The sequence below is a fragment of the Microchirus variegatus genome (genome assembly GCF_963457635.1).
Source record: "Microchirus variegatus genome assembly, chromosome: 1".
In the NCBI taxonomy this organism is placed as follows: Eukaryota; Metazoa; Chordata; class Actinopteri; order Pleuronectiformes; family Soleidae; genus Microchirus; species Microchirus variegatus.
The window spans coordinates 18,950,740-18,973,685 of NC_139802.1; the positions used below are offsets into that span (position 1 = coordinate 18,950,740).

At 41.6% G+C, this 22,946-nt stretch overlaps 1 protein-coding gene across 2 annotated transcripts; it reads right to left on the reverse strand.

Moving 5' to 3' along the window:
• Positions 1 to 10,598: 10,598 nt before the first annotated feature.
• On the reverse strand, positions 10,599 to 15,987 carry preb (prolactin regulatory element binding). 2 transcript variants are annotated; one of them, XM_083893416.1, is made up of 10 exons: positions 15,850 to 15,987; positions 14,610 to 14,993; positions 14,286 to 14,484; positions 13,935 to 14,185; positions 13,122 to 13,202; positions 12,880 to 13,007; positions 12,615 to 12,788; positions 11,997 to 12,069; positions 11,738 to 11,900; positions 10,599 to 11,646 (listed from the first exon to the last, which is right to left on the reverse strand). In XM_083893416.1, exons 2-10 carry the CDS (start codon positions 14,742 to 14,744, stop codon positions 11,552 to 11,554), a joined length of 1,299 nt encoding a protein of 432 aa, XP_083749542.1. In that variant the 5' UTR covers positions 14,745 to 14,993; positions 15,850 to 15,987; the 3' UTR covers positions 10,599 to 11,551. The 2 variants fall into 2 exon arrangements, with proteins under 2 accessions (XP_083749542.1, XP_083749541.1); XM_083893415.1 differs by having other exon boundaries at positions 13,935 to 14,188.
• Between the last annotated feature and the right edge of the window lie 6,959 nt (positions 15,988 to 22,946).

Below are 22,946 nucleotides of genomic sequence, written 5' to 3' on the forward strand. Positions count from 1 at the left end.
CCTCACTTACTGCCATGCACACTTGTAGTTTCGTTCATACTAAAGTAAGGGCCAATTCCAATACCTATCTTGACCCTCAAGCTCAATCCTTAATCTTAACTGGCCCTCAAAAGTGTTGAGGGTTATTTTGTCACTTAGAAATGGGACACCCCTTAAATGCAGATACGTCTTCAGACTGTGGGGGGCAGAATAACGCGAAAGTTGCGTCAACTCCAAAAAAAAAGAAGAACACATTTACGTCACGATTATTTATTAAGATCCGTTTGTCAGTCAAGTTATTAGGTTGTCAGTTAGTTATAAGATGATACTCATACAAATACCACAACCACGGACATATTCAGCTGACAGTTACCACACACCATGGCTTATTGAAAAGTAAACGATAGTAAAGGATCACTTGTCCGCACCGGCCGGCTATTGACAAAAGATCGTAAAATTAAAATAAATGTTACGCAACAATGACGTCAGTAATCTATAATATGGGCCTAAACTAAGATAATACAATGGTTTTCATAATTTTTATATCTCTATTAACAAAGAAAATACTTCATTTGTAGCGTACTTGTTTCGCTGCTTTCGACGCCATCTTTGTTATGTGAAAACACGCAATGCATTCTGCGTAGCCCTTGCTCCCAAGGGTGGTCTCGGAAAATCTCAATATTGAGGGCGTTGCAGCCCTTAAACTTGCCCCTCAACTTAATTTTTCTGAGAATCGGGACAGCACTTGCACTAGAAGGAGCGCACATTTTTGAGATTGCGTTTGGTGTGGCAGTGTTGCTCTGTATATTTTTTTACCTGAAGAATATGCACAGAGTGCGGTCACACATTTTTGGACTGCACACAGACAACTGCATCAGGTCCTTGTGTGGTGGGGAAGACAACAATTCCCATGATTCCACATCATATCATCACACTAGATCTAGCGTGCATTTAAGACAGATTTGAGAAAATAGTGAAGGTTAAAGCTGAAACTTTTGTTGTACTTCTGCCTCTGTTTGGTCTTCGTGAACAGAAATGATGTAACATTTCCATCTGATATAGGTCCATGTATGCTACATCCTTCATCTGAAAAGAGACAATACTATCAGAGCTGACAGAGGGAGCATTTGAATGTATACAGCAGAAGTGCAGGAGTTAGTAGAATTTGTTTCTGAAATTTTTTGTGGGAACTTTTTTGAGTGCTGCACAGGAATGTCGCCGGGTGACATGAGATCAAAACACAGAGTTGTGTGGACTTGATCGGCCTTATCAGGATTGTGTGAACTTGTTTAGACAATGGTTTGAATATAGCATTACATTTATAAAAGTTACACACTACAGCTTTAGAGTTTCTGAAGGTCTAAACAAGCGAACTGGCGCAGAGTCTGCATTTCACTGTCAGCGGTTTGACATGAAGTAGTAAAACCACATCTCCGTCATCAGCGAGAGCCTGTGTGTCTGTGGGAGACACCTGAAATAACCACTGCTGTAGTCACACATCCCTCTCTAAATGTTGATGAATGAAGACTAGGCCTCAGACATGTTGGCTTGTGGTACATGTGGTATGTGATGATCCTGCTACTCTGTGTGTCACACCATCATTTTCCCCACTGTCTGGCCTCAGTGGGGCCCAGTGACTGCACTGTGGTGAGGGAGAGTTCATGTCACCCACAATGAGAAGGAGTCAGCTCCAGACAGACAGTGGAACATGGCTGTTCCAATCATCCTGTCATTTTCTTTGTCTCATTCATTACCATAGTTGTCAGAGACCAAAAGCTTGTTTGCTTTTCCATGTTTGTCTTAAGAACCGCTGATTTAACCCTAAAATTGGAGGCAGGGTGTGTGCATCGTATAAGATCTCCATCAATTGTATAATTCAGTCCATGTTTTTACTAAAGACACCGAGCTTGCCACAGTGACACAACAGGGCACAGTTTGCAGTCTGGTTTGCCAAAATAGAAATCAAATTGAAGGCGTTTGGTTTCGACAAACACCACTGAACTTTATTGAAGTGGCCCCTCCAACTACCACAGATTAAAACGAGGACAAAAACAAGGGAGGACGGGACACCAAGACCAGACGCAGAGACCTAGAGCAACACAAGAGGATCAGGAAGATGTAGTTCAGACAAACCAGAGAACAAACAATGTTCACAGCTATAGAAAATCTTTTTTTCGCTGTCGCTATGAAGTGTGTGTAAGTGCGTGAGAGCGTCCACCTATGCACCTGCCATTACTATGTGTTTTCTGTCATCAAATTACTATCAGATAGAGCCTGGCCATTTCAGGACAGGTATCTGATCTGCCAAACCACATCAGGAGGCGGTCAGAGAAACATTGTGACCACACTGAATAGAAGTGGAAACGAGTGTCAGATGCGTTTCCGCTCGCAGAAATACGTGGGTAGTTCCGAGCACAGCTGTCGTGAAAACGACAAACAAATCTCTGCTTTCGATGGTTTTTCCGCCTGTAAAAGACGATTATTTTTCCCCTGCTTGGAAAAGCAAACAGGAGGAAAATCAGAAATACTGTTCTACTGTATATACCAGGGTATTTAATCTGAGAAAATGAATCAAATTATAAAGAAATTATAAATGAAATAATAATAATCAAAGCCACCTTATCTCTTGCTCCATCATAACCTAATTTCATTATACCAGTGTGTAAAGTATGTGAGGAAGAATAAATCTGCCTCCTTTAAAAAGTCTGTAGCTGACTTTGCTCGACCTATTTACACCACTGAAGTAATCAGATTACACGACTATATTACTGAGTAACACATTATTGCCCAAAGCTGATCATATTATTGTGAGAAGTGCATGGTCCTGATGTTTTGCCTCACTATTAATTTAAAAAAACTTAGAGACTTAACGGTGTCTGTTGATCTTCATATCATCATTATGTCGGCGGCTGCCTGTTGTGTTCAGCCTGCACATTTTCCACACTGTACTCATTATATCAAACTGCCGTCGTCGATGTTATCCTAACAGAGAGAGCCTACGACCACATAATCCACCTACGCTGCACTTGGAGCAGCACTTCAAATAAAGTGTGGCCAGTCTTTTTTATCCTCCTTGTTAGTGTGGCCTTGGTATTTGGCACACTTGCGTGCGCAGTCGTCATCCATTTTTAGCAGTGTGACATCTTTCCCACTCGCTCTAACCATGAGCCGACTGACGTCAGCGTGCCGAGGCCCCACAAAGGCTTGTGGTGTGTGAATGTGTGGGATGAGAGACGACAGGGTTTTCTCTGGAACTCCCGTATTACTCACCGCTTGACTGCTTGTGGCTCTACCACTGCTCAGTTCACGCGGAGGATAAAAGCAGCAGGGCGCACAAACCTCCCAGATAGACAAATCTTCATCATCACTGCTCAAAGAACAATGAACTCTTGGATAAATGTTGGATGGCCAAAAAATATCTCATCTAAAATCAATAAGTGCAGGTGATGTGTGCACAATATGAACCACAGTGGCTTTTACCATTGAAAACAGCCACTAGAGTTCAGAACAATGCATAACCGTGAGTGTAATAGATCAATGGAGGCTGGGGTCTATCTCACCAGGCAGGACCCAAGGTGTAGATCAATCCTGGGCCTGGGGACACACTGCCCTGTATGTTTTAGCGGTTTCCCTGCTCCAGCACACCTGATTCAAATAAATGTGTCATTATCAGGCATCTGCGATGGTTGTTGATGAGCTGACCATTTGAATTTAGGCGTGTTGGAGCAGGGAAACATCGAAAATATGCTTGGCAGTGGGTCCCCAGGCCCAGGATTGTGAAACCCTGGTGTAGACTATGTAAAGATGCCCCTGAGACAGGGCAGCACATCACAGTAGATGCTGGCTGGGAAGGTGTACATGGTATGCCACAACTAAGTGGCTGGAAGAGTGTACAAGAACATCTGTGTATGGACTGAAGGTCCCAGGATCAAGATGGAAGTCGACTGAAATGTGAAGGGTTGTGAGAGGAGATATAGAAGATGTGAGGAGTAAAGGCAACTGTGGAACACTAGGAGCTGTGACCCCCAAACTGGGAGAGCGGTTTCAACAGATTCCAGGAACAACATCTGAGATCTCTGTCCAGAAAAGCGCAGTCCTAGGAACAGCCAAGATACTGCGCAGAACCCTCAGGCTCCCAGGCCCCCTGTGCCTCTGGTACTACAGCAGACACTTGTGGCCCTTGATGAAGACCAGAGACTGAGATTCTCGACAGATTATTGTGTTCCACCGTACAGATTACCCTGTATTATAGAGGTCCATCTGTTTGGTTTTGGGGCCTCTCTGTCCAACTGAAGAACCAGGATATTAAGACTGCTCAGCATCTGTTCTCAGGTGGTGGGCCAACCTTTGGAGACCTGCTTCCTCAACAGCTGCTCTAAACACAAACTGAGGCCGGCCAAAAAGATCTCCACAGAGCCCTCTCATGTCCTGACTGAAGAGCACCAGTACTCTTGCCTTCAGGAAGGTGCTTCAGGGTGCCCAGCTGTAACGTTCATTCCTTACTAGATCTCACAGTTTTGTAGAACTGTCAGAATGGTGGTCCAAGACACATTTCTGTGCATTTTAAATACATTTAATGGCAAGCAATATGCACACAGCTATAATTAATGTGGTGTATGTCTTCAGTCTTTATTGGAGGGAGGAGAACAAAGATTACATTCATTCGGTTTTTAATTACCTATTGCTTATCCTTTTATGGGTCACAGGAAGCGCTGGAGTTAATCCTGTCTTACATCAGGCGAATGGCGAGGTCATTGTCAATTCATGAGTCTCCAGTTACTCTTACCCCATTCTGCATGTGGGGACTGTGAGAGGAAGCAGGAGTACCCAGAGAAAATACACACACACACACACAGACACACACAGGGGAGAGCATAACAGAAATGTCCATTTTCAAATCAGAATTCAAACTGGTGACAATGCTGTGAACCGATAAACTGATAAAGATAAAATACTAGATTTTATTTGATGTGAAGGTTAAAGATAAAGTAGGAAAATGATAAGAAATTGTGTCGGAGAACACGTTTAAAGTTGGGGTAGGCATCTTTTTGTCGTCGTTGTGATTGAGCAACCTGCTTTAAAATGTGTTTCCTCCGTTCATTAGAATCAGTTTAATGCCAAATAGATGTTTACATATGTATGAATGTGGTTTGTGATTTGTTGCAGAACAAACTGTACCAAGAAATGATAAGGTTAAAAAGGTTATTAACCTTATTATATATAATAAATTACATTAAAGGACAATGTTATAAGTACAAGACTGAGCAATAAATATTATTAAATATTTATTATTAAATATTAATAATAAGAGTAACAATTTGTGGATCTGGTTTGCATGATGAGCCTGCTTGAATGGATGATTATGGGAAACTGGGTCGACTTCTCACTTGATTTAAAACATCTGTAAAAAAATGTCCTGAGGAATTTATGTCCTCAATATTAAGTTTCAGTTTTTTTGTTCAATGGTTAATGACTTGAGATTCAAGATGATGATGTTGTTTGCTTCTGTTTGGGGGTAAAAAAGACAAGAAAGCACAGAAAATATGAGTGGACACGTACAGTCCAGTAGGAGCTGGGTTGCAGGTGACGTCTGTGAACTTCTAGTTTCCAAAAACTGACATGGCCCATGTCAAACTGCAAAGTTTGTTGTGCAACCGGTAGACTTTGTCCACTTTTAAAAAAATAAAAACATCTTTAGTGCTGGTATAGGGAACCATGAAGTGTGAACCACGATACATTTGAAAATACACAGACAGTTAACTGCCTGTTTAATCACATGATAGCAACAGCATCATTTGGACATGTAAACATAAGTAATACATGTTTATAAAGACAAAACATTCACAAAGTGCTTTACAATGGCAGCATAGCTAGATAATACAAGAGCACATATAAAACGTGGAAGTATACCAAAGTCCAATAAAAACATAGCAACAATAGCAGGAGATAAAAGAAAGTTTATGTAGGCACAGAATGTTAACCAAATGCTTGTTTAAACAAGTCGGTCTTCAACTGTCTTTTGAAACTGTCTACAGAGACAACAACGCTGAGATGGATGGGTAAAGCATTCCACATTTTTGGTCACCACAGGATTTTAGATGTGTAAATGGGACAGAGAGGAGGTTCTGGCTGTCAGACCTAAGAGAGCATGCAGGTGTGTAGGGGTGTAATTAAGTTTGCCAAATAAGCTGGAGCCTGGCCATGCAATGCTTTATATGTGATTGTTATTGTGTGGTTTTGCAGTCATCTTTGAAGGGGTTAACACATAAAAACTCTGAGGTCAGACGTGGCAAAAATGCAAATTGGCATAGTGCCCTGACCCGTGCGTTGCCCTAGTGCTCTATATCGCCCCCTAAGGTGGAAAGTGAGCCAAAATTAATGCGCAGCGAATTTCACGAAGCTTGGTGGGAGCATGTTATAGCTCAAGACATACAAACAAATAAGTGGACCGGGACCTTGGCCTCAACTCAACAGGAAGTCAATTTGCCAATTTGTACGAGTTTCAATTGTTATTCTGTGCAGTATGCCCTTTGACCTTGACCTTGACTTTATTGCCTCAAACCTTGATGTAGATGGTCTACAGCAGCAGAAGGCCCCACCAGATGCCACTCCTGACACTTTAGTAGATGTTCTGTGTACCTAATAAAGTGACCAGCGAGTGTATAACAACAACAACAACAACAACTTACAAACCACGAGCCCTGATAAAGACCGTGTCAATCCTCCCCCGAAGGCAACAGTGTGGTCAGAAATGTTCTGGGTGAACGTTGGACATTCCTTGGACCATGACAGACTTGAGAACATAGTGATACGTCAACAATCTGATAAAGTTCTCACTGTGTTTGCCGCGGCAGCACACGCTCAATGTCGCCATTGTCTGTTTCTTCAAACCACAGATACACGTGAGCACACGTTTCTGAACCAAAATGACGTGACTTATTTACACGCTACAGACGTGCATATCACTGTGATATTGTTTTTCATTCCGCTTGTGGTGCTTTTGGCAGTAACGAGGATGGTTGTGGTTAGGTTTCGATACAAAAAGCACCTGGTTAAGTCGAGTAAGGGATCATGTTTTTTGTTTTTTTTCCACCCTCATGACAACAACATCCTCTCTACAAAAAACCATGTTGCAATTTCTCCATAAAAACACTGTTTTGTCCTCATAAACAAGCCACAACGTCTGATGCCTGATCTTGAAACGTGGTCTCCAGCTTCGTGGACGTCTTGCTATGCTACACACCACCTGCTGGTGAGAACTTTGCCTCAAGCACTCGTGAACTCTGTCAGTTTGAAGACGTTGACGTGACACAGCAGAACACAGCGTTCTAACTCTTTGTTTCTGTACAGAATGCACCAATGTAATGTTTTCCCATGGTTTGCAGAAGACAAACATGTCACAGAGAACTTTCAGATTTAGTAAAGCTTTATTTGGGAGATGACTAGAAACAAATTACCATAATCTAACATGACAGTGTTATCAAAATACGTGTAATAGATGAGGAAGCAGCTTTACCTGTCAGTGTCAGGTTGAACAACAATCAAAAGTGTTTTTCACTATTATGGACTGGAGATTGTGAGAAGCAGAGTCTCACTGGCAGCCTATGTCTGTTTCATATTATCCTTAACGCTCACTAAACTGAAAATGGCTTTAAAAGGCAGTCAGTATTTTATATGTTTTTGACCCCAGGACACATTTTTCATCTGAGAAAAAGCAGGTTTTTTTTTTTTTTTGCTCTCTAATTTGAAATGCTTGATCTTCAGCAGAGGTCTGCGTTTATAGTGGAAACATGCGTCCTCTTTGACTACTATCTCACACCTTTGGAAAGCCTTCAAAGCGCTGGCAGGATCACAGTCTTGTGTTTTCACATTTAAGGTGACTCGGGACAAAGGCAGGCAGATATTGAACAACCATTGTGAGACTCAATAAATACACAAACATACACACTTGAAGGAATACAAGCATTCCAGGAGCTCCAGACTTCAACCATTAGGAGACAGGGCCTTTTCTGTGATAGGCCCCAAACTGTGAGTTTGTCTGCCGGACTTATTATTTTATTATTATCAATTTACTCATTTTATTTGGTGGACTTTCCTTGTTGTATTTTATTGCTTCCCTTAACTTCATTTAAAGGGGACATTTTATATTTGGGACTCTGGAGGTCCCATCAGTCGGCAAAGTGTGAAAAAAGATGACTCACTCATGTTTTTGTGGTCCTCCTCCTGTCCAAGTACAGGAGGTGAAACACGCGATGTTGATTTCCGCACTCATTGGTATGTCACAATGCGCTAAATTCCTGGAATGGTTGTCTCGTGGAGCTCCGCTTTGTCCATAAAACATGCGAGAATGCTGGAAAGAATGCAGAAAACCGGAAGTCCGCGAAAAGTTCTATTCCTAGCTCCTCAGTGCAGCACAGAGTTCTACACAAACTTCCAGCCTCAGAGGATTTATCTGTCCAGTGGATACATGTTATATATGATGACAATGTGCCTGCTAGAGCCTGCAAACGATCACTTTTCCAAATTCTAACTGTTGTTTAGCTCCCAGTAGCCTCTGTGGCTGATGCAATTTTCAGTCCCTTAAGTTTCGTTTTTCTTCATTTAAAGGTGGACCTAAAGAGATACTACTAAACAGAACATTCTGAACAGGGCTGTTTTGGCAGGGTGATTGAACTGCTATGGTGCTTCATCCTTAAGGTATTTTGACCAAAGCATGTCACAGACATGTTCATTAGGACACCAGGGAACCAGGTTCAGGAGAAATAATATGTCCATATGTGAATAATAATGTCCCCTTTAAGCATCATAAAGCACTTTGGAGCAACGGGCATGTTCTTATACATTTGACCTTGATGGTGTGAGGACAAAAACATTCTCCATAACACCTCATAAACCAAACAAAGATGATCATTGACTTCAGAAAGCAGAAAGAGTGGAACGGAGAAGCAGCGTTAAGTGTGGAAAACCTTACATTCCTTGTCTATCCAGAAATGATTGTTGGGCTCAGGTTGGGTTCGGTAGCGTCAAATGACGGGGTAGGGTGTGTGAATTTTGGATGTAACGGTAGCTTCTGTAGTTTGCCGTAGCCACAAATAAAGGCTGCGACTACTGGTGACAATCAGATTTAGCTTTTATGTGTCTTAAGTGTCTCGCCATCTAACATAGACTCAGGCATGGTCAAAAAGGCCCAACAGACTCTTCTTGCTTGAGGGAACTGGCTCCCACAGAAACTGATGCTCACCTTCTGCAGAAGCAACATCAAGACCTTTGTTGATGTTGTACTGGGGAAAAAAAGCATGCCAAATTTATGTATTGAATCTGCAGAGTAGGATAACAGTTGCTTTTTGATTCCATTCAAGGTGCTCTGTCTAGTACCCCTGGGGAAAAAAAGTGTAGAATTATTGCAAAACAAGAAACTACCTTTGCATTTATACCTCATTTTCCTACCTTTTTAAATGTATTTTCATTCCTTATGCTGCCACAAAGCAAATCCATCATGTATAATGACAATTTAAGTAGTTTACCCTCACATTCAGAAGCTTTTCCACAGAGGAAGCACAGCATCTGAACCAAAGGTGGGTTAAATCAACAAAGTGTGACAACTTCACTAACAAACACATGGCACCACCTGTTGGAGAACAAGAGCATGAGCGATTCATTAGTCTACATTCCTGCACTGACCGACAGTTTTACATTGTATTTACAAAGTAGACACGCAACCAAAATGTTTCACCTCATGCTACATGTTTCAGGAAAATATTGTTGTTAGTTCTTTATAGAAATTGTTATAATGGACCTTTGACCAGACCACTTTCACATTTAGTCTCATGAGCCACGTTCATATCATGCACATGTAACTGAATGGTGTAAGGACACCTCACATCGAGAAGTTGTTTCTTACTGATATTTTATTTCTTACATTTGTCCATGTCAATTAGAACAATATATATATAGGGATCATTTTTAAAATCTATTCACATTTTTTAACACCTGCTGGGCAACGTCTAGCAATGTTCATAAAAGAAGGGAATGTGCAGCTTTTGATTTCCTTTTTTTTAGTAAATGAACAGACTCTGCTTCTTTTCCAATGTCTTTGCTGTGTTTGGTGAGGATGTTGCAACTGTATTACGGTGGCCCTGAGGTGCAAAACACAAACGCAAATCACAAAACACAACACACATCAATCAAAAAACACAAACGCAAATCAAAAAACACAAAAACATTAACTCAAAACCAAGGCCAAGGATACATACGTCAGACTGCTTTTCATAGACTACAGCTCAGTGTTTAACATGGTCATTCCTCATAAACTCTCTGCTAAGCTCCTCACTCTTGGTTTGACACCTGGTCTCTGTAACTGGGTGCTGAGCTTCCTCAATGACAGACCCCAGTCAGTCAGAGTTGGCAACTGCACATCACAAACAAGAACTGTAAGCATCGGGACCCCCCAGGGCTGCGTGCTGAGTCCCCTGCTGTACACCCTCTTCTCCTACGATTGTGCGACAACCCAGATCAACAACAGCACCGTAAAGTTTGCAGACGATACTACAGTCATCGGACTGATTACTGGTGGGTCGGAGACGGCGTATAGGAGAGAGGTGGCAGAACTTGTGGCCTGGTGTCAGGACAATAATCTCTCCTTGAATGCAGAAAAGACCAAGGAGATGATCATTGACGTGAGAAGGAAGACAGTGCAGCACACACCACTGTGCATAGGTGAGGCAGAAGTGGACAGAGTGAAAACCTTCAAATTCCTCGGGACTTACATCAGCGAGGACCTCACTTGGTCTCACAATGTACAGCAGAGGATTAAAAAAGCACAGCAGCGACTGTACTTCCTTAGAAAGCTGAGAAAATGTGGCATGTCATCCAAAATCCTCAGCAACTTCTACAGGTGTACGGTCAAGATCATCCTCACCAGCTCCATCAGTCTGGTATGGAAACTCTGTGTTTTCTGCTTTGTGAGTTAATGTTTTCGTGTTTTCTGCTTTTGTGTTTGCGTTGTGTGATTTGTGTTTCCGTTTTGAGTTAATGTTTTTGTGTTCTTGATTTGCGTTTGTGTTTTTGATTTGTGATGTGTTTTGTGATTTGCGTTTGTGTTTTGCTCAGGGCCACCGTACTGTATAGACAAAAATACTTAGCAGATAAGAGCAACTCAGGACACATTATGTGCCAATCATTTATATAATTTTACATTATTATTTAAATATGACAATAAAAAGACCCCACCCTTTAAACATTCACGACCCAGAGTCCTTCAAATCTCAAACAGGGTTTTCATACATGATTAAGACTAATTGATAGAAAACAAAGTAAAAATCCACAGTCTGTCCAGGCATGAATCCACTGGCTTCATAAATCTGAGAGGAACAACCCTGAGTAAGAGCCAAGGGTGGACAATGTCAGGGTGCAGTAACAGCTAATCAGAGTCAGCGCTGCAGCAGGAGGGACTCGGCTGGGAGCAGCAGGAGAGCACTGGGACATTTGGATGTTGGACTGAGGACCGCTGGTGTCGACAGTGGCAAAAGAATTCATGTGAAGATGTGTTTGTGCTCCATCAGCCTTTGCTGGTTTAAATAAATCCAGGAAACGTGTACTGTAGGAGCAGGATGACGACCACCACCATGAGGCCACAGGAGAACAGCACCAGCCAGATAGGGAAGGATGCTGGAAAAGAACAAAGGATGAGCTTTGAGCTGTGCTCCCTGAAAGATGATGATGATGATGATGATGATGATGATGATGATGCAGGACTTACTTCGGTTGGCTACAGAATGTACTTGACAGCGGCTGTCCACACCCACACTCAGCATGGCCGTTTCATTATCCCCTTTGATCGATTTGCCTTTTTTCAGCAAGTCAGGAAGGAAGGCCAGGTCTGTCACGACGATACCATGAGACTCCTGGACGTAGTACAGCCTCTGCACACACACATTCAGAGACAGAGCAGGTTTCCATCATACAGTGGTGCTGTTTACGCTGATTTAAGCCACCGTTAGTTTAGGACATGCCCTTACCTGAAGGGAGAACGCGATGTAGATGGCTACTGATCCTGTCACAGTTCCAAGTCCAAGAAATGTTCCAGAGTCACTATCAAAAGAGAAAAAAAGTCTTATTAATATCACTATGTAAATATAACACTGCTGCCCAGATGTCCAACTGCAAAGTGTTTGCTCCCACAATTGTTTCATTGTGACGGAGGTTTTGGGTCTAATTCAATACATCATGATGTCCGTTTTTCAAATAACAGCTCCATTTAGAGTCAAATAGACCATAAAACATGACATGTACTGCATCAGCGCATTGTTACGGGTGAAGTCCAGATAAATACCTGGTAACTGAACAACTGAGAAGCATTCGGTTCACTAGTATGTTATAAAATAAACCACAAAACTAGAGCATGGATAACAGATCCCAGCCAAAAATCCAGAAATGATTGTTGGGCTCAGGTTGGGTTCGGTCGCGTCAAATGACGGGGTAGGGTGTGTGAATTTTGGATGTAACGGTAGCTTCTGTAGTTTGCCGTAGCCACAAATAAAGGCTGCGACTACTGGTGACAATCAGATTAGGCTTTAGCTTTTATGTGTCTGGCTGCGACAAAAAGTACAGAACACATGCCGGCCTCAGTCAGTCACCTGACAGCCAGAGTGGAGATAACCTCAGCGCCGCAGGGAGCCGTCAGCATGGGCAGGAAGCTCTTGCCTTCCCACTTGGTGAGGTAGCAAGGAGGAGGTCTTCTTTCTCGTTTATGGGGGATCTGCACTGTGTAGAGTCTCAGGGCATCTTTCTGGTCTTCTACCTTTCCAAACCTTTAACACATGAAACATTACATGTAAGGTCATGTTGCATGATTGTGTTGACGTGAACAGCTTGTGCAAAGTGTTTCACATAAGAAGAGACCTGCAGGCCAGGTATCGGTAAGTCTTCTCAGCCATCTCAGGCAAGGTTTCATGCCATTTCAGGCCCATTGCCAACTGGTTACCAGTCCATACGCTGCAGGAAAAGTCCCGGCCAACAGTCACCAGGTGCTGCATGAGAACAAAACACAGCATATTAATCATTACTCATGAATCAACACACTGCAGTGGTTATTACTCAGAGCTTGCTTTAAATATCCACACCAGGAGTTGTCAGTGTTTCACCTTGTTCCCTGGACTCATGTCCAAATCTTCAATCTCTCCTTCATGTGCTTTGAAATCAAACTTCTTCTTTAGGGATGGAAACTGTACAAGAGTCAAGACAACAATGCACATCAATTATAGTACATACGATTGGTCATATCGGTGTAAACAGCACCCTCTTATATACCTTTAGGTTTCCATCAGTTTAAATCTAGAAAAAATGTCTCTTAGTAAATAACTGTCAGACTCAGATTCTCCAGCATGAGCAAGTACAGTAGGTCATTCAATCTGAAAAACCTAATGGAGATTAACAAAGAGGTTTGTCTTAATTTTCATGCTGTATCTTTGGATAAAGTGCACATTTTAAAAATGTTGTCAGGGCTTATCTCTTGTTAATTCTACTACAAAACTATGAAAATAACAGAGTCAATTGTTTAATTTCCTTCTCTAAATGTTTGCTGGTGGTTAAAAAAAAACAAAAAAAACATACACGCTCATTGAATTGAATCATAAAACGATCTAACAATAAAATCTAAGGCCCCAGGAGATCTGATTAGCTCCATGTATGACTGCTCATAACTGGAATTAAAAATGTGTCCACACAGAAAGAACCAGGATGATCAAACCTGTCATTTTATCATGGTGAAGTACTTTAACTATGCATTCATTATCAGAAATGGGTGTTACTTTTATATTTCACCACCTTATTCAGCACCATATAAGAAACATAACTGCCTAACAAATGAATCGGGCTAACGCAGATCACGCTACAGAGCCTGAGCGCGGTGTGCACAGACACACTTGAGTGTTGCTTAATTACTAGTCAGTGTTTACCTCCCAGACTCGGATGTGTCCGTCTGTTCCTCCAGTCAGCAAAAGGCTCAGGTCAGGACTGAAGCGAACTACTTTCTGTAGCGGATCCTGAGGGTTCAGATCCGACTGCACTTCAGCCAAAACCTTGACAGAGATGTGAGCTGTCTCATTCTTCATATCGGTCGCATCCCCAGAGGCTGCGGCCCCATCGTGTCCACCTTTGTCTCCTTTCCCAGCTCGTCGCCTGGCACTATTTTGCTGCACATTGTTCCCTACTAGTCAAACAACAAAATCTTACTCCATACAAAAGAAACAAACTGGTTTATGAACTGCAGAGTGTATATGAAGTGATGTTCCCTTTATAGTGTTTACCATTTGTAGCAGCAGCTTTGCCTCGTTCTTTCTGTGTGTGGTGTTTAAAGCTCATGAGGCTGCAAGCCCCGTCTTGTCCCACAGCGATGACACCATCAGCTACAGCAATGTTCATGTTGGCACGCATGTCAGTGTCATGAGTGTGAAGGAGGCTGGCACTGTACTGGCGTTCTCCAACCAGCTGAAGATCCAGGAAATGCTGAAACACAAAATCACAAATCCAGAGATTTTGGAAGTTTGGAATCCAGGTTTCTATTCAAAGAAGAAAGGTGTTTCAGAGACAAATTACAGACTGAAGCTGTAAAACAGCTGCTCACGACTCACCACAGCATTCTTTATGCCCGTCTTGGAGGGACCTCCTCCTCCTGTTGTGATCACCAACCCTGTTTTAGGGTCCACTTTGATGGAGTATAAGGGAAACGGGGCTCTGTACAGATCTGGAACCCGCCTTTTCCCCATGGTTGCCGAGCAGGTCACTCACGCCTCTTTATAAAGCTGGTGTACTCTACCACACCTGTGGAAAACAGAGTGGGTTAACTTAGCTTTTATGCACCTGATTGGGGTTACAACAACTGTCCAGACTTTTTACTAAACTGCTCACTACAGCTTAATAAACTCCCCTCTGGAAAGGACAACCAGGACAAGTATGGTGGAACAACTTGAGTGTCTTGATGAAGTCGGGTTGTAAACCGACAACGCGTACAGGTTCTGATGATCAGTTAAAAGAGATGAAAATAAGGTTAACATATAACAAAAAGTGATTTGATGACAAACTGTGCTTTGATTACAAACTCCATACATATAGACTGGAGATCATCTTAATCATAACATCTAGCACATATAATAATATACAGAGTAATAATTTCACCTGCTGGAAAGTTCTACTACAGCTATTCGATACTACATGAATCTGCAACTATTTTGATTTTCGATTTATTAGATTTCAGATTTTTCACCTACTTAAATGTGCATATTTTCTGATTTCTTTACTCAATATAACAAAGAAATCATTAAAACCATTTTTCAATATTGATACAGCGCTTCAACTTATTACAGGAAAATAATATTTTTTGAAACATCGCAATGTTACAGTGTATCGGTATTTTTTAGTGTTAACAATTTGGTGGTGTCAGGTGGTACAGTAATGCTCCTTTATGTTTTCTTTATGACATAAGAGCAAATCAAAGCACTATATCGCCAGAACTGACAGTTAAATATTGTCTCCAGATCACTAAAGCCTGACAGATAAATGATAGATTCTGTGTGTATGTTCTACACGGAAATGTGAGGATTGCTTTTTGTTTTGTCTGTGCCTGTGCTTTGAGCAGCTGCTCTTCTTCTCACTGTGTCCTCACAAACCGCAGACAGGACTAAAACAAAGCTGTACCCGCCAGCTTCCAGTGGGAGCAGCACAGTGTCCTCCCTCTGTGTCCAGTCCACCAACAGAAATACATGACTCGGACAAAATAATACCCACGTCTGCTTACACCTGCTGCACTTAGCTTCACAGCCTGCTAGCTTGCTATCACTGACCGGTGAGCGTTGGTCCTGAACGTTTCCTTACCTGAGCAGCTGCTCCTCCGTGGCTGCTGCTCCGCTGCCAGAGCGGATAAACAAATACAGACTCGGACGACTCCACAGACGCCTGTCAACGACACAAACTTCTCACGAAGGGGGCCAAGCTAAATGCTAACTGCTACACACTGACGACAGCCACTTCCCTACGTACACGTCAGCAGCGTAGGAGTGGCGACGTCTACCTTGCGTTCTGACGTCACCGAGAGCACGTCCAGTATTGTGGTGGCTCATGGATGCATGCATAGACATAATAGTTCTCTTGAAGAGAGTTCATTTATCACTAAGTAAATTATTAAGCACGCTAATCTACAGCAGAATGTACATAGATCATTGGTGTTTTCAGCACGTCTGTGTTTTAGTTTAATTTCTAATGAAACTTTTCTTCTCATCAGTTTGAAGGTTTTCCTCAAAATCAAGTGTTTGGGTGCAACCAGCAGGGGGCGCCACACCCACTTCTCCTTTTATTCTGCTTCTCCACCTGCACCACTCTTCTTGTTTTTGAGTGTAGAAGTGTTTTAGATTCCCTGAAATGCAAATCGCCAACACAAATTTACACTTTTGTGTTAATTATAAGTCATTATTTTGAAATAGTATCTCATTATTATGACATAGCATCTCATAAGTGTGGGACAAAACTGTGACTTACTATCTCATAATAATGAATTGGGTATACATCATTTTTTTCCCCATGTGACATAAACAGGCTTCCATGGATTTTAATTATGTGTTATTTATCTGACCTAGCATAGCAGGTAATACACAGACTACATAAAGCATACAGTATATATACTGTATATGTAGATTGGATGTATTGCAGTTGAGCCTCAAATGAAGCTGCATAAGATGATAAGATGAATATGATTAGACATTGGTAAGAAGGACAACATGTTTTTATTTTTTATATTAAAGACATTGTTTTCTTCAGCTTTGTGCTACATTTCCCTGTCAATATAGAAATAAAAGACAGGGTTCTCAAACTGTGGTTCCTCTGGAAGCTGTATTTTACTATTGCAATGATGGTGTTACTTTGAGAGCGAGAAGCATTGCTCTAAACATTCACATTCATTTTTACATTTTTTAAAAGTGAAATCATCCGATTAATTTCTGGGTTTTGCTTGAATTCAGTGTCTCTGACGTCTCTCTGAACAAAACCGAACTGGCTGAAGGCAGTGTACTTTGAATGCATCTGCATCATCAGTAGTCGTGGCCTCTCTTGCAGGAGCAGCATACAGTTTATTAATTATAATACAGGTTGTTCTCTGTGGTAATCCATCTCCCACTGTAACACCATTAGAGAGGTAAATTAATTACCGCTGGTGCGTCCACAGGCCTGGTGATTCTCTGTGGACCACAGCACATCTGAAACTAAGGCTTCACTCAGGCTGAAGGTTGCATGTTCTTGCTCTATGTGATAATGCAAGAAAAAAAATGTGACTCGGTTTTTGTGTTTTTTGCAGTATGTGACCTTGAGAGTCCGCCTGGACACTGTATAGCTGGGAGATGATGCTGATAAAGTGTTTTTGATCAATGGCCAAGCCTGTGCATAATGAGCAGAGCTTCACAGCAGGGTTTTATTGGAACAATCAATACAGGCCTGCAGGCAGAGTGGTGTCATTGGAAGGAGTTTGTGTCTGTTGGTGACAAATGGACATGTGGATGTATCAGCCCAGTCTTCAGATCATATGTGAACATTATAACATTATATTAATATATTAAACTGTCTGTAAACCACAGAGACACTTGAGTTCTTATTTCTGAACCAAAAGCATGTGACTTTAGAAATTATAGACTTTTAACCGCTTGTGGCCCTTGGACATGAGGGTGATGATAAACATTTTCTGATTAAATTTAGTGAACTAATGCAGTGCCCGTAGGAAGTATGTATTCCTATAGTGGGAGCTGAAGAAGATTTTTCAGTTGTGGTAATGCATGATAAAGAGCTTAAATGCTAACATAATACAAACACTCTGCAACATCATTATCAAAACCCAAATGTGCGTAATGGTCTTTTTTTTTTAAGAAAGTCAGCTCACTGTCAAAGTGCATCAGGGCAAATGGATCATTTGCTGAAAACTGGTTTGCAAATATTCTCAAGGGATCCTTGTTCAGGGCGATGCTGACTATTATGATGATACATTTCAAGTCATTCTGAGATACTTTTTGTTTTTTTGAAGAAAGTCAGCTCACTGTCAAAGTGCATCAGGGCAAATGATACACTGAATCCTGAATTTCAAAAACTCATTAAAATGATTCCTTAAGAGGTTTGCTAATATTTTCAAGGGATCCTTGTTCAGGGTGATTTCAAGTCGTTCCAGGAATTTTTTGTTTTTTTGAAGAGAGTCATTTCACAAATTCTGCATCAGCTGTATTCTCTAAACCTGTTGAGTCCCAAGACCAGCAAGAATCAAAGGGAATCCCAATAAATCAACACAAAATGTCCTCTAAGTAAACTTCCATTGTAGTGTCCTTGAGCAAGGCACCTCCAAACCCTCACACAGCAGAAGAAGGTGCAGCAAACAGTGTAAGTAGAGAGGCTGAGACAGTTGTTATAGTTGTTGTTGTTGAAGGTTGAACAGTTGCTGTTGAAGAGCAGGCCGCACTCAGAGCATCTGCTGCTCCACATCAGCCTCTCATCCTGACCAGAGATGGTGATGGTGAAGGGGGCGGAGACACAGCGGGAGAGAGCGTGAACACGGAGAGTCAAGTTTACTCACACAACGCCCCATCACTGCAGAAGCGTCCAAGGTCTGACTTTCAAAATAAAAGTAAGGCATCGTTTATAAAAAAAATTATTGAACACAGTTGTTTTAAGAAAACTGACCAAAACGTTTAGAGCAGCTGGCATTGAAATTGTTCTTATAGCCAATGAAACTTACACTTGATTGACTTTCTGTGAATAAACAACAGGAATTGCTAAAATACAGATAAACACACAAAGTAGTAGTTTACAATCATTTAAAATAGAATTACCCTACAAAACGCACGCATGTAAATACAAAAACACACACCATAACAATGGTTGTGCACAGGTGCTCCAGCTGTTTGTTTGCTCTATTTCTACTTTACTGGTTAGTTTTCCATCTTTCTTTTCCATAAACGAACACACTTCAAATGCAAAATACAGAGAAAATTTTTAATATTTTCCCCTATAACTAATCCTGGCATATCCCAAGGATTCATTAACCATGAAAGCACATTTTCTTATTTTGAAATTAGATTGTTTTTTTTGTTTGTTTTTTTCATTTTCTTCTCTTTTGAATGTGAAAAACACCCCATATCTCCACTGTATTTATTAGTTTTCTATGAATACTCAAACAGCAACTACATATAGTTTTATAGTTGTAAATATATTGCATTTTCTGTGTGAATACAGACATATATATGAAAAAGAAAATACATTTAATTTAAAAAGTACACTAAGCATTCGAAATACACAAAGTAAAAACGTGTCCTTACTATTTACTATTTTCAAAGCAAAGAAAATTCACAAACAAAAACGCACTTTAGTGCATAAAGAACAGCACAAGTACTTTCTGGTTATATTCAAACACTGCTTTTATTCTGACAGTAACCGGAAGTCTTTTCGTCTGACGACGGGTGTAGCTTGACCGCGAGACTGTTCCGTGTCTTCTGCGGAAAACACCCAAGCGCCACTAGAGAGAGACTGGAGCGGGGGTTGTGGTCGCGTCCTACCCGCTGTCCGAGAGTCACCGCGCGCCTTCCTCCAGACCGAGGCTGCCGGTGCTGCCGGGGCCTCCGGACACTCAGCGTCCCGCTGCCTCCATCTGCCTGAAGGAGAAGATGTTGTCCGGCTGTAACGTGACACACGGTCAGGTAAGAGTCAGTGCAGATACTGCTCACGGTTCTCACAGCAGCAGCAGCAGCAGCAGCATCTGGATGAAGGGACAGGACAAAACGTTCAGCTGTTAGGGCAACGAGGCAGGAGAGCAAGAGAATTACATTCAGATTTAATAATGTACGCAGTTGAGCTCAGGGATGTTTCGAAAAAGCAGCCATTTGCTCCCAGTGTGTGTGTGTCTTGTTTGTGACAGTGGACATGTCTGTGGGAGCACAGCTGTGTTTTCACAGCCTGCTCGGCGCAACATGTAGCTGTGAAGGCCTACGACAGAGAAGAGCCTGCCTCTGTATGGAGACCCAGTGACGACAAAAAGCCCATTTACCTGGATTTATTGGGACTGTGAAAACACTAGGCATGGAGCAATATCATTAGAGTTCATGTAAGAGTTCACTATAGTAATATAGTGTTTTGATTATTAGAGTCTTTTCACATTAAATGCTTAAATAGTGAGTTTTTTTTTACCAACAAGCTTTTATGCATCTGTTGTTGCCAAGCAACCTAACCTGGTAGCTGCTGAGATGACTGAAGTTGCTGCAGCTTCACTGAAAGAATCAGTGTGGTTAACTAATGGCACTTTTCCACTATACAGTCCCAGCTCCGCAGGGCTTGACTCCACTCGGTTTTTATATGGTTTTCCATGACTATCAACATGGGCGGAGTCGCCATAGCACAGCTGCATGAAGCTGCCCTGACGCTGTTTTAGAAGTGACACACACAAACTAATGACCAGTAGCAGCAGTTATTCTCGGTGTAGTGAATCATTTGAATCAGTTAATTAAAAAAGGTTAGTTGACACAGTCACTGACCTGAAATGGGGCTGAATGGGTTGTCATGCGTCGCTAAATACACCAGACTCCTCTGTTAAATATTGAGATTTTTTAAATTTCCTTGCTAAATGTTGGAGATTAACGCACATTTTCAGAATTTTTAAGTCTTTTTTACCTGATCTACAATTCGATATTGTTTGGTTTGATTCCTGTGTTGCGCTCCTGACTCTTTGACACTCTTAGAAATAGGGTTCCAAAAGGGTCCTTCTACAAGGGCTGAGGTTCTACCTGGAACCATTTGCTTCTTTTCAAGGGTTCTTGGTAACACTAATGGTTCCAGTAAGAACCATTTTGTGTAGTGACGACATTCTCTGACCAATCAGTGGCTGGCAGTCTGTTGACGTCGCGTTTTAGTATCAGCTCAGCTCGCTTGGAACCTCGCCAGAGCAGGTACTAAAAAAAGTACCAGGTACCAGGTACCAGGTACTATCGCTAATGGAAAAGCAAAAAAAACAGAGTAGATTCGAGTCGTGCTGGAATTCTGTAGTGGAAAAGCGCCATGAGAAAAAGGGATTACCTGTGCGGTCTTTACCTCACCCTGACTTTGCTTTTTGATACAGACGTAGATTAAAAAAAGAATACAACTTGCTCTCACTGAATCAGGATCTTTGTTTGGTCAGTGTAGGTTCAGAGTTTATATCACAGTGAACAAACACCAGACTGACCTGCTTCTTTGGCCTGACCAATTGGCAACTGGTCGTGATGTCACGATTGGCGATTTGAAATCCTATACCAGTTATCTTTTACACTGTTGTCCACGAATATGTGTCCTGCTTTTTTCATCTTTTCTAGAACATAATTAGCAAAACTGACATCGATCAATTCAGAGAAGAGTGAAAACTCGCAGTTAACTCCCAATGGAAAAAGATGATGTGAAACAAATGAGAAGGAGGTTCATTTTCCTGGGGACTTCCATCCAAATGAACCTGTTTTTTTTGTTTTTTTTAACCAGTGGAGTCTCCCCCTGGTGGCTGTTCAACATATTTTTAATCTTGGGTTGTCTTCATCTGGTAAACTGGACAACGACGACGTCCACTTTTGGATGTATCGCTTTCGTTTGTGCATGCATGTCCCTTTTGTTCATTTTGCCATAGATGTCCAAAAGTCACTTATATTACAAATATACGTGACTAAATCAGGGTTGTAAGGACACATATCTTAATATTTTCAAGCAATAAAACAAGATTCCAATATGAAATCACTTTAAATCAGGAGGTCCTGGAATTTCCCCCTGAAAAACAAGTATTGTATGTTTGTGAGTTAGTACACAGCTTTTCCCACTCACAGTTATCCTGTTAATGACTCAATATAGTATAATATAATGTAATATAATTAGGGCTGCAACTAACCTACTAACAATTATTTTCATAATCAATGAATCTGCCGATTACTTGGTCTGTAAAAAAATGTTGAAAAAATGTCGAGCAGTGTGTGTCAAATCCGGAAATGATCGTCTCAAATGTCAAATTACCAAAAATGCTTCAGTTTTAATGGTTTCTATCTTATATGGAGCAAAGAACCCGGAACATATTCACATTTAAGAAGCTGAGAAATCATACATCTTGTTTTAATTATTGACAAAACACTTAAACCCATTAATCGATCGTCTAAATAGGTGACGATTCATTTAATAATCATATAATAAGGGAGGATGAAGCGGTAGAAGACGGATGATTGGATCATGTATTCACTCTGTAGTATATTTCAAATGTGGAGCATTAGCACACGACACCCTCAAATCAATAACTTCTCTATATGCCATTGCAAGGATGAGAACTTAAAGATATGAAGTGTTTCCAACATTTTGTTCTTTTAAATTTGCATAGAACATGAAACTGTGCCGTCTAGCCCTAGTAAAGACTATGTAGCACACTATTCTGTCCTTGGATGTTGGCCTCATGCTCTGTCCTCAGAGTCGAGCCAGCTGCAGGGAAAAAAAGGGGGTCTGTGCTGACCTGGATGTTGTGTGTCTGTGTTGTGTGTCCTTTATTCAGGTCATGTGAGGTGGAACCATGGAAGCCACAGAATGCTGCCTGACTCTCATGAACGACGGACCCGAAGAGGAAGTCCTCCAGAATGAAATTAATGCAGCCGCTCTGACATGGTGCACAACTGTGGAGTACAATGGTGGAAGGGAGGCGGTGCAGCGGTTGAACTGCTGAGGCTGAATGAGGAAATAAAAAAGTGGTACCGAATTCTGGATCACGTTGCTGAGTAGGCGTGCTTGATCTGTGCCTGTGACACAGTACTAAGTGAGTCAGACGACAGCACCGCGCCGAGTGACCACGGACGCAGCTATGTAAGAAGGCGATGCACAGGTCCAGACCGCCCACACACACACACACACACACATTGTGATTGATGCCACATGTGGGCTCTCAGGGGAACACGGTGGTT